General features: G+C 34.2%; 1 protein-coding gene across 2 annotated transcripts in view; it reads left to right on the forward strand.

Annotated features, from left to right (window-relative positions):
- Positions 1-12370, forward strand: part of ZFPM2 (zinc finger protein, FOG family member 2) — a 543440-nt gene that overhangs the window by 351572 nt on the left and 179498 nt on the right. For both annotated transcript variants that reach the window (XM_023496449.2, XM_031947110.1), the window contains one exon: positions 10045-10156. In XM_023496449.2, the coding sequence (XP_023352217.1) occupies positions 10045-10156 (112 nt within the window). The remainder of the gene's footprint in view (positions 1-10044; positions 10157-12370) is intronic.

The raw sequence follows: 12370 nt of genomic DNA on the forward strand, positions 1-12370 counted from the left end.
CACTATGTATGGGGGCTTTCTTCCATACTAAAAGTTTCTTTTTACCCTAGATAGTCCAAGAATTTATATGACTCGGCTCTACAATATAACAGTTTGGTTCAGAGAATGTTTAAATTAGTATTTTGTGACACCAGAGACTGCATGGAGTCAGAGTATGAGTGATACAGCACCCTATCAAATTGAATTTGAATTAAATTTCAGTGTGGAGAGCTGCATGGATACATTAACTGAAATTTCTACAATGCAGATTTTTTTCCTCTGGAGGCACATGATCAATTCTCATAGAAGACCATTTTCCTTTAGGTTTAGAAAATAATTCAGAATTGAGGGCATCAGACCTTCCTCTGAGGTCCAGGGAATTTTTTTTCTGGTCCTGATTATGAAAACCTAACATCTACAGCAAACCTGTGACATCTCTACATATATTTATATGTGTATCTAAGGAAAGTGGCTATGAATTGGTAACATAATGGTGTTTCACTGAGCAAAACTGGGTTTTGCCCTCATAGTATTTCTCAGTTATGGAATCACACAGCCAGAACATTTTCATCAAGTGCACTGAATCTCTGGGCACTGAATTGAAGCTCTATAATCAGTTTTTTTTTTTAATATAATTTCCCAAAGCAAAGTCAATAGAAACAAACTTTTTTTTTTTCTTTTTCCTAACATTGATATTCTGTAAGAATGCAGGTAATGTCAAGTGGTCCTGGTTCAGGCTCTCCTGAGATTTCTGACCGTTTGTAGTCTTCAAATTAGAAATCACTGACAAACAATTCAGGGGAGAATTAGAAATTCCTGAAATAACATTATGTCATCAATTGTATACTTTAAAATGCTTCTCTATTTTCTTACCTTTATGCTTCCTATTTTTATCTCCATTAACCTCTTAGCTTTAGAATAAACATTCATTGAGAGCTACTTCTTTTGTTGGTATCCTTAACTTGAAAGGTTAGTGAAAAGTAGGTGCTAGTTTGACCTGTTTTTATCAACAGAGTCTAATTGTTCCTTAGAAATAAGACTTTTGACCCATTGTGTCCTTGTCAAATTTGTCTAGTCGTTGGCTGTGGAAATGTGAAACTTCAGGTTCAAACAGTAACTCAAGATGAGATTTTTCAAGTTTCCATTCATTTAATGCAGGCTCAATAATCCACAATGCTTCAGGGTTGTTTATTTTTTTTCCCTAATACTTTAAATTAGCCAAAATCCTTGGCTTGAATTGTGACTTTTAATTGATTTAAATTATTAAAAATCTCTGTCTTTCTGTCTCTTTCTTTCTCTGTGTGTGTCTCTGTGTCTGTGTCTATCTGTTTGTCTGTCTCTTATCTATCTCTTCTCTGTCTTTGTGTCTGTTTCTCTATGTGTGTCTATTTGTGTTTCTCTCTCTGTCTCTCTCTGTCTTTATCTCTCTGTGGGTGTATGCATCCCTATCTTTGTCTCTGTCACTGTCTGTTTTTCTCTCTTCTTTTGGGAATATCTAGAATACAAGTATAATCTTGCTTGAAAAATCCATATTGTGATTCTTACAAGAAAAAAACCTTTATATGTAATTGTTAAAGAAATTTTCTTTATATCTGTATGTTACTTTGACTGTAGTAAAATGTCACTTCTGTCAAAATAAGTTTGGTTTATGCAGGGATTCCACCAGAGAAGCTCTTTTTAAATGATGTTAAATCAGCACTTTCAACTTGTAGTGTCAATTACTGTCATCTCAGAAATTACACCTCAAAATGTAAAATGACCATTTATCAAATTGGCAACAATATTTTGTGCTGAAAATAAAAACACTTCTGGAGGCATCTCTACCTATCTGAGACGTGAAAGTGGTTAATCTAACTGTGAGGCTAACACTTGTGCATATAAACATATGGATTGGGGGATGGCCTAACCAAGAAAAATTTGGTTTATATGATTAGGAAAAGGAATAAAGGGTATAATAGCTGTTAGCAGTATGAGGTGGATAATCGTGAAATTAATGCAATCCTAGTTGATACTGAAAGAATTATATTAATAAAGAATTAACAATACCATTGTTCTTTGTAGTGGGTACACCATGTAACTTGTATTACTTTCAGCCCTGGACATCATGTTTAATGAATTTTTAGAACAAAGTAGAAAACATACAGAAAGGACAGCTAGGTTGTAGGATAGGAGACTTAAAAAAAAACTGTGTCAAGTGAAAAATGATTGCTGAACCTGTAGAGATATAAACTGAAAAAGAGAATTTAGGACAAATATGATTTCTCCAAATCATTGCCTACTACCAAATTTTGAAATGGACTCCTTAAACTTTTTTGTCCTTAAACTTTGGCATTCTGAGGAAGTCCTATGGACTCCTTAGAAGCATATTTTTAAGTGAATAAGACAAAACACATAATATTATGACAGGAGCAAATCATATTAAAATAAAGTTATCAAAATGTGAAAAAAAAAGTTCATGGACCCAAGGTTAAAAACCTATTCTATTATATCTCATCAGTGAAGGTACTCCCTTTCAGTGAAGAAGACTGATCACAACTCATCTGTTCCTATCCATTCTGTGCAGATCTTTTACTTCTGAAAATTCAGCACATGGGATATACTAACATAAATCACTCAGTTACATGAAAAACCCATCTTCTCTTTTGCTCATACATTTCTTTGACAGTATCATTTGCATTTCTTTTACTTCATAATGCCTTGTTTGTAATGTTTTGTAGCCAACTTGTGGTCAATATGGGAGCTCTCTGTTTCCCTTTCAATGATGCTCAATTCAATTCTTCAGTAAGTAGTATTCCATAACTTTAAGTAATACACAGTCAGTGGGGGGAAATGGTATTGAAAAGGTGAGGCTTGTTTTTGCACAAACAAAACCAAGATAAAGAAGATTATAAGGGAAGTACAAGGGTGGGAAAAATCTTCACATCCAATAGTTCTAAAATATGTAAAGAACTGTGTCAAATTTCTAAGAATTCAAGTCATTCCCCAATTAATAAATGGTCAAAAGATATGAACAGACTATTTTCAGATGATGAAATTCAAGAAATTAAATTAGTTATATGAAAAAATGCATTACATCACTATTGATTAGAAAAAATGCAAATTAAAACAATTCTGAAGTACCACCTTATATTTCTCAAATTGAATAGGATGATAGAAAAAGATGATAAATGTTGGAGGGAATGTGAGAAAATTGAGACACTAATGCACTGTTGGTAGCATTATGAAATGATCCAACCATTCTGACGAACAATCTGGAACTATGTCCAAAGCCTATAAAACTATGCATAACCTTTGACCCAGAAGTTGCATTATTGGGTCTGTATCTCAAGGAAATCATAAAGGAAGGAAAAGAACCCACATGTGCAAAAATGTTTGTAGCAGCTCTGTTTGTGCTAGCAAAGAATTGGAAAAGGAGTGGATGCCCATCAATTGGGGAATGGCTGAAAAAGTTGTGGGATATGAAAGTAATGAAATATTATTGTTCTATGAAAAATGATGAACAAGCTGATTATAGAAAGGCCTGGAAAGATTTACATGAACTGGAGCTAAGTTAAATAAGCAGAATTAGGAATACATTGTACATAATAATAGCAAGAATGTACGATGATCAACTATGAAAGGCTTAGTTATTCTCAGTGATTCAGTGATCCAAAGGAATCCCAATAGGCTCAGGAACTATGACAAAATCATCCATATATGATTATTCCATTGCTTTTGATGTGGACAAGAGTCAGTTCTTTGAACTGTAATATCTGCATCCCAGAAAAAGATCTAATGAGACTGAATGTAAATCAACACATGCTATATTCACTTCTTTCTGCTTTTTTTTTTTTTTATCTCTCCCATGGTTTTTCCCTTTTACTCTGATTTTTCTTTCCCAACATAATCCATAAAGCAATGTGTATTAAAAAAATAAACTTATTACAACACCAAAAAAAAAAAAAAAAAAAAAAGAAAAGAGAAGGTGAGACTGTATTGGAGTAAGGGACGGGGGAGAAAAGTTAATACCATTAAAATAATTTTGTAATTTTCAAAAGACAATTCTTGCTTTGTTTTGCCTGTTCAGTTCTGAACTCATCTCATTTTCTATTTGTAGTGTCTGACATGGAAATAGGAGGAAGTGGTAAACATGCACATGTGAATTATTTACTCAATGCCAGTCACTGCCAATACAAATAAAAAAAAAAAAATCACTGTTTGCCTTCCTGCCCTCAAGATCTTAACATTCTAACAGAGGAAACGATATGCATGTGCTTAATTATATGGAAAACGTATAAAATATGAATTTAAAATAACTTTAGGATGCAGGGCACCATTAGAAAGTGAGATCAGGAAAAGCTTCATTTTTAAAATTGTCACTTGAGTCTTGAAGGAAAACAAAGATTCCAAAAGGTAAAGGCGTATTGGGAATGCATTTCAAGCTTAGGATATGGAGCATCTCATATCAAGATCAATTAATAGCTGAATCACAATGTACTTGAGAGAAGGAAGGTGGAAAGATACTAGGAAGATTGGAATAGGTCAGTCTCTGAAGAAATTAAATGCAAAAAAAGAGAAATTTATATTTGATCCTATTGATAACAAGAAGTCATTAGTGTTTACTTTGTAGGGTGAGGGACATGGTCAAACTAGTACTATAAAAAAATCTGGAGGATGAATTAATGTGGAATGAGGCTTGAAATAACAAAGCCAAATCTCGTTATCCTGGGTAGAGGTAATGGGGGCCTGAGCTAGGGTCAGGTCATGTAAGTATAGAAGAGAATATGCTAGAGCTGATGTGGGGATCAGAACAACATGACTTGGCAGCTGATCAGAGAGTGGATTGAATGAAACTAATGTGTGAACTCCATGGCTTAACTATTCAGTAATATAATTGTATCTTGTCTAAAATAGTGCTCTCCAAAGTGGTACCTGGACCCCCTTGAGAGTCATTACCCTGACACCAAGGGTGCTATAATCAAACCTCAAGGGGAATGTGGTCATTCAATCATATATTTAAAAGATGAAGTAAATCCCACCCTCCCCAAAACAAATAATCATCAGGCTTGTCTCCAAAACAACCACATTTACTTTTATCCTCTTCTATTTTTCTCCTCCACCCTCTCTCTCTTTGTTGTGCAAACTCCCAATCTCTCTCCCTCTGAGACAGAATCTATCTTCTAATGGCAGTTATAACATGACCTCTAACTTGAGCACCCTTAGAAGTATTCTTGGGCTTAATGTCTTCCGTATACATGATCAGAAATAGGAGTTTCTTGAGGACTCCTAATTCTATGAACATTCCCTACTCAACTTAGCTTCTATTTTAGATCCCTTCCCTTATAATAGTAATTATCCTTAGTGAGCATATATTACTTTGTTTTGTGCTTTGCCCATATGACAACCCATACACAAGAGGAATAATCACCATAACATGCTCAATAAATACACCACAAATAATTGCCCAAGCTCTGCTTGAAGATTTCCAAAGAGAGGGTACACATCACACCTTGAGGCAGTTCTTATCCTTAATAAAGCCTAAGAATTTTTCTTACACTTCTGGAAATCTTGACTCCTTCAGATATCTTGATGATTAATTCTTTTTTTTTCCTGTTCATTTTTTTTTAATTTAATAGCCTTTTATTTACAGGTTATATGTATGGGTAACTTTACAGCACAAACAATTGCCAAACCTCTTGTTCCAATTTTTCCCCTCTTTCCCCCCACCCCCTCCCCCAGATGGCAGGATGACCAGTAGATGTTAAATATATTAAAATATAAATTAGATACACAATAAGTATACATGACCAAACCGTTATTTTGCTGTACAAAAAGAATCAGACTCTGAAATAGTGTACAATTAGCTTGTGAAGGAAATCAAAAATACAGATGGGCATAAATATAGGGATTGGGAATTCAATGTAATGGTTTTTAGTCATCTCCCAGAGTTCTTTCTCTGGGCGTAGCTGGTTCAGTTCATTACTGCTCCATTGGAAATGATTTGGTTGATCTCCTTGCTGAGGATGGCCTGGTCCATCAGAACTGGTCATCATATAGTATTGTAGTTGAAGTATATAATGATCTTCTGGTCCTGCTCATTTCACTCAGCATCAGTTCGTGTAAGTCTCTCCAGGCCTTTCTGAAATTATCCTGCTGGTCATTTCTTACAGAACAATAATATTCCATAATATTCATATACCACAATTTATTCAGCCATTCTCCAACTGATGGGCATCCTGATGATTAATTCTTAATTGAACCTGTTCCCCCAAAACATGCCTCCTTTATGTGTTCCTGATCTAATCCAACTTCTTTTCTCATCTTTGTTTTCTCTAAGGCCATTACCACTTCCTCTATCAGGAACTATGACAAAATCATTTATATATGATTATTCCACTGCTTCTGATGTGGACAAGAGTCAGTTTTTTGAACTGTAATATCTGTTAAAACTCTAAAATTCAGTGGTCCTTCTTTTGCCCTTATGCATGGGTAAATCGAACTACCATTTTCATGTTTGTTTAGCTTTGAGCCTCTACACTGTCTATTGGAATGCTTGGGAAAATGCCTCCTCTAGATCTCCACCTAGTAGAATCGTTCTGTTCTTTTAAAATAGATCTCAAGCATCATTTTCTGCATAAATACTTTCCTAAACCCCAAATTTTTAGCTCCATATCTTCTTAACTATTTTGTATTTATCTGCTTTGCTTATATTTCTATTCATTTATTTTATGTATATATGGTATATGTTTATACCAGTGTCAAAACTTTTGGGTGGTACAGTGGTATCTGGAGTTAAAAAGATCTGAGTTCAAATCCAGCCTTGGATACTTACTAGCTGTGTTTATCCTCTGTTTTCTTTAGTTTCTTCATCTGTAAAATGAGGATTATAACCACACCTACTTCTCAAGGTTGTTTTGAGGGTCAAATATGATAATACTCGTAAAATACTTAGCACAGTGTATGTCACATAGTAAGTTCTTAATAAATTCCTGATGATAGACCACAGTCACTTTTTATAACTAAGTATTTTGCTTTTTGCCCATGATATATTTATTAACTTACTCAAGAAATATTTATTGAAGTTCTAGTTCATATAGTAGATCCTGAAGGGTTCAGTGGTGAATAAAGCACAGTCTCTGCCTTCATGGAAGTTATAATCTATGGTATGGTCACATGTCATTTTAATTGAGCCCTAATTTTTAAATTTATTTTTTTATGATGGGTGAGTGGGTCATGTTCTTTAGGCTTCAGTTAGTCCCTTATCCCATATACCTGATCTCTTTATAGAAGTGTAGTCAAGTAGAAATCTGTTGAATTTGATTTCCTTACAAATAATCTGATTTATCCTGCCTCTCAAGCAGCATAGTAGTTCCCTGATATTTTTCCTGTTAGCTGTCATTCTCCCAGCAGTCAGATTCTAGCATTGTTCTGTTCCTTATTGATTTTTACATTTGCTTTTCAGTCTTTGGTTGAAAAGAGATTGTTGGTCCTAATTCTGCGTTTTAACTAAGAACATCTGTCTCAGATATTCTGAGTTACTATCAAACTTACTTCAAGAGAATTGCTTGAAACATTAATAAAGACTCTACAAAATCAGTCATTGGGAAAGCAAATCAATTATTATGATTTAGCTTGATTATGCTGTACTGAATATGTATATATGATTCATATATATTTGACCAAATGAATAAATTGAAGAATTTGGCCTTAGAAATTAATAATAATTAATTTTATTATACTGTGATTCACATGGTTATAAGCATTGGGAGGTGAGGGTAGGGGGGAAGTAGCCATTGTGCAGGGTAATAAAAAGATCCCTAACACTGAGTTTAGAAGAAAAGGATTCAAAAACCAAGTCTGCCATTAACAATCTTTGTGATCTTATGTACTTTTGCCCCTCTGGGCCTTAGTTCAGCCGTCTTTAAAATTAAGAAATAAGACAAAACGACTTCTTAGATATCTTCTAACTAAAAAATCTGAATGTGTGTGTGTGTGTGTGTTTGTGTGTTTGTGTATGTTCATTACTTTTCATGTCATTATCTCCCTCTCCCTACCTATATCCTTGGAGTGAGAAAATAGTAGCAAATGGGATTAAATAATTATTTTTTAAAAAAAGGCTAAGTAATAATGTCAACTAGGTGAATTTTTCATGTGATAACATACTATTACATCACCAAAGCACCAATTGTTAAATAGAACATGCCCTAGACAGGAGAGAGAGTCCCTCAAAGACCAATTTTCCTCCCTGAGCAGAGATGTTCCTTTGGAACATCCTTTTGACATTTGTAAGGGCTTATATTTGCACACACATACAAAGTCAGCACCAAGAAATGGCAACTCTGTAGATAACCTTAGTACTAGCTTGCACAAATGAAACACCATTTTTACATGAATTCCTGAATTTTGTTAGGAGCCTCTGCTGCACCTGCATTTTTTATAGGCCTGGCTAGTTTAGCCTGAAGACAGAAAATTAGGCCCTAGTGCTGAAGATGAAACTTTTTAGGCATTAATACTGAATCATCACCTCTTTCCCTCATTGAAATAAAATAACTTGGCTTGTTTTTAATATGTGTTTCCTGATTCTGTAGAATAAACTTGCCTGAAAAACACTTTTCTTTATGATAAAATATTGGTTTTCCTATAAAATTGGCTAAACTTATTTTTTTCATAATTCACCTTTATTAACTAACTGTCTTTTCTTTGTCTCATTGAAATACTCAAAATAGTATGTGACCTTTGTTAATTTTATGATTTATCTAATAATAAAATTTTTAAATCAAATATATTATATTGGCACTTTGGTATCTCTAATAGTATCGGTACAGGATTTATGGATCACATTTATTTTACATACAATTTATAATGTTATAGATATGTTTGTTATCTAATGCATTAAAATTGTTCAGTTGAACAACAAATAAATTTTAAAGATTCATCCAAGATTTGAAATCAGTTGATCACACGGAAAGCCTCAAGTGAACAACTATTAGTGCCAACTGGGGAAATCTGTGATAGCATAGAACATGTGGCAAAGTCCCCAAATGAGTTAGAGTCCCTTTGACAGGATTATATCAAGGTGAAAATTCAGTTCAAAATTACCTTGAGACCTTTTTATTGTACTCAGTGTTGTGGCTTCATGATGTTTGATATACAGAACATGGACTGGTGAATGATAAAAGACTAAATGGCATTTCACTCGGGTTTGTGGCAAGAATAAAAAGGCTAGATTGCTAAGAGTTGCTAAATTCCTCACAAGTCAGTTACTTGCTGTTTAAATTTGTCAAAAGAGCTAGACACCAATAATGCGGGAGCTTAAAAAGCTTCCAAATGATGAGCCTCCTGGATGAGCAAATCCAAAATATGCACTTGGTAATATTTCTATAAAAACTATCGATGTGTATCTCCTGACCTATGTGTCTTGCAAGTAAGCCAGGGACATCATGTTTTAATTCCTCTCTCTGCATTTAAATTTATTCACATTTTTTTTACAGCCTTTCTGAAGACAATGTATAGTGAATCATTAGCATTATTATTATTTCTGCTAGTCAAATAGCACCGCAACACTTAGAAAAAAGATGGGGTGAGGAGAATTATATTATCCATTCAGAATAATTTCCTACTCTAATATAAATGTTGCTCAGGATAGAGCTTTGAAATGGATACTGATTCTTTAAATTCTTTCCTGTCTGTTTCAGGAAATAGTGAGATCCTGTTGATATGAAAGTACAATGTGTCTAAAGTTCACTTCTAAACACTCTGCTCTTTGCTGTGAAAGTCATCTGCATTCTCTTTATAATTCTGAGCCGCGAGAGATCTGCCTAATCTTGGAGATCTGATCCCATATCATTCAGAAAAAAAAAAAAAATCCTTGATAATAATTCCACCATTCAGATCGCTGAAAACTGTAAAGCCTTATAGCTTCTGTCATCTTAAAAAAAAAAATACTGTCAGGCAGGGGAATAAGTCCTTGGATTATGGGTTTGGAGATTTAGTTGTTTGCAAATATAAAATGATTATTACTATTATTATTCAAGTTCTTAATCAACGAAAGCAAATGGCATCTGTTTGTTATCATTCTTTCTACAGAAGACAAAGGCTCCTGTCCCCATGGTACTGACTGCTGGCCCCAAGTGGCTTCTGGATGTGACTTGGCAAGGAGTAGAAGACAACAAAAACAACTGCATTGTGTACAGCAAAGGTAAACACAAGATGATTTTCTTTCTTTGGAAGGCATTAATGGAAGTATTGAAACCTGCCTATTGCAAAACCGATAGCAGCAACAAATGGACTGACCTGGAAACACAAGGCAGAGTATGAACTTCTCTTCTGCAAAAGTATGTCTTAACATTCTCATTTTCTTTTTATCCAGGTGAAGAAATACTGGTGTTTTTAATATGTAGAATATACAGTATAAAGTATTGTAAATTATTTATATGTTGTGTTACCCACTTATTTGACAGCGCATATAAATTTCCTGCTGGTTACATATTCTTTTAGCAATTTTACCCTTCACTTCAGTAATAGCATAATGTCAGGTTCATCAACTAATGAGGTCTCAGATTTCTACTTTGGGGCATAAACTTTAAAGAAATTAATTCTCTGTAAAATACAATGTTTCATGTGAAGTTGCATGATTTTATGTCATACTAACCTTGCAGATTACTTAGAAGTGTATATTGGAAAGGATTGATTAGATGTGTTAGTTATTTGAGATATCTTGATCATTCTAAGCCTCAGTTTCCACATCTGTAAAAACTAGATAAGATTTCCACATAGTTGCCATGAAAATCAAATGAGATAATGGAATGGCAAGTATTTTGTAACCACAATGAATCAGAAATGTAAGTTGTTTTGTTATTCGTAAGTGGCATTTATGTAGCTCTTTAAGGGGCAGCTAGTTAGCACAATAAATAGGGCATTAGACTTGGAATCATAAAGATTCCCCTTCCTGAGTTCAAATTTTGTTTCAGACAGCTGTTTAATCCTGGACAAGTCATTTAACTCTATTTGCCTCAGTTTCCTTATTTGTAAAACAGACTGAAGAAGGAAATGGTAAACTACTCCAGTATCTTTGCCAAGAAAACCCCAAATGGGACTATGAAGAGACAGACAAGACTGAATTGACCCAATAGCAAAAATATAGCACCTTAAAGTTTCCAAATCACTTTATGGTTACTATCTCATTTGAGCCTGGTAGGAATACATTTTCTTACCATTACTATGTTAGTTTCACAGCATAATCACTCAAGGGGACCTCAGATTCTCACTAAGTACAAACTAGCTAGTAATATAGCTATTTTTCATTATTTTACCAACTAGGGAACTAAATTTCATAAACGTTGAATGACTTGCCAGTGACTTCTCTGTTAGTGTCAAAAGATAGAATTTGAACTCAGGCCTCTCTGACACTAAGTCAAAATGCCATCCACTATACTAGACAGCTTCATTTGTATTATTAGAACAAATAACTCCACAGAGTTAGTGGTGAAATGGTGAATTCTTTGGCCAAAGCAGTTCACAATATTATCTACAAAAACTTAGATGGATTGCAGTTTTCATTGGTGAAGGAGCTACTTAAACTGAAGACATTCTTGATCTTTTGAAGTACTGAGATATAAGACCCAGAGCATTAGAAAGGTTCAAAATCCCTTCCTGTGCATATCTGTAAGAGCACAAGATGAGCAAGGAAAAGGCAAACCATTGGCTTGTATCATGCTGCCTTAAATTTGCTGATTATGTCATCAAAATGGATCATGGAATGTTGCTACATCCTGGGGACAGTGGAGGGATAACATAATGATGTCATTGTCATGGGATCTATAAGAACAGCTTAGCATGTGTTTAGTTTTTCAGCATTTTCACAGTGAAGTTATAAAATCTGGCTTTAGAGACTTTTCATCAATTTCTCAATGTTATTTCTTTGTTAATATTACTGTACCTCAGCATTTAATTTCTTTTTGGTTTTATGTCTAACAAATAAACCTACCGAGATTAAAGATTTATTTTTTCAGAAAACCTAGTGACCATTTCCACATTCAATCATCCAGGCAAATAAGCACCCCTATCAATATATTAGCATACAAAATGCTAATCATAACATCAAAGAGTCTTAAAAACTTACTAGAAACAATTACAACTTGTTCCTATAATCATTACAATTTGTACACTTATAAGAGGATTGCCTTTAGACTGCCACAAGTCTTTGAAAGTGGAATCTCTGAAAAGAAGGAATTTGCATGTTTAGAATCAGTAGGGACCCCAGGGTCTGATATATTCCTTTCCCTTTTATGATTACCAAACTCTTAGCCATTAATTTTCTAACCTGAAATACCTGCAGTATAACAGGAACAAGTCCGCATCCCAAAGAAAAACCAAACATTCGCCTAGAAATGTCAGAATGATCCATTAACAA

This window comes from Sarcophilus harrisii, chromosome 1, assembly GCF_902635505.1.
Source record: "Sarcophilus harrisii chromosome 1, mSarHar1.11, whole genome shotgun sequence".
Taxonomy (NCBI): Eukaryota; Metazoa; Chordata; class Mammalia; order Dasyuromorphia; family Dasyuridae; genus Sarcophilus; species Sarcophilus harrisii.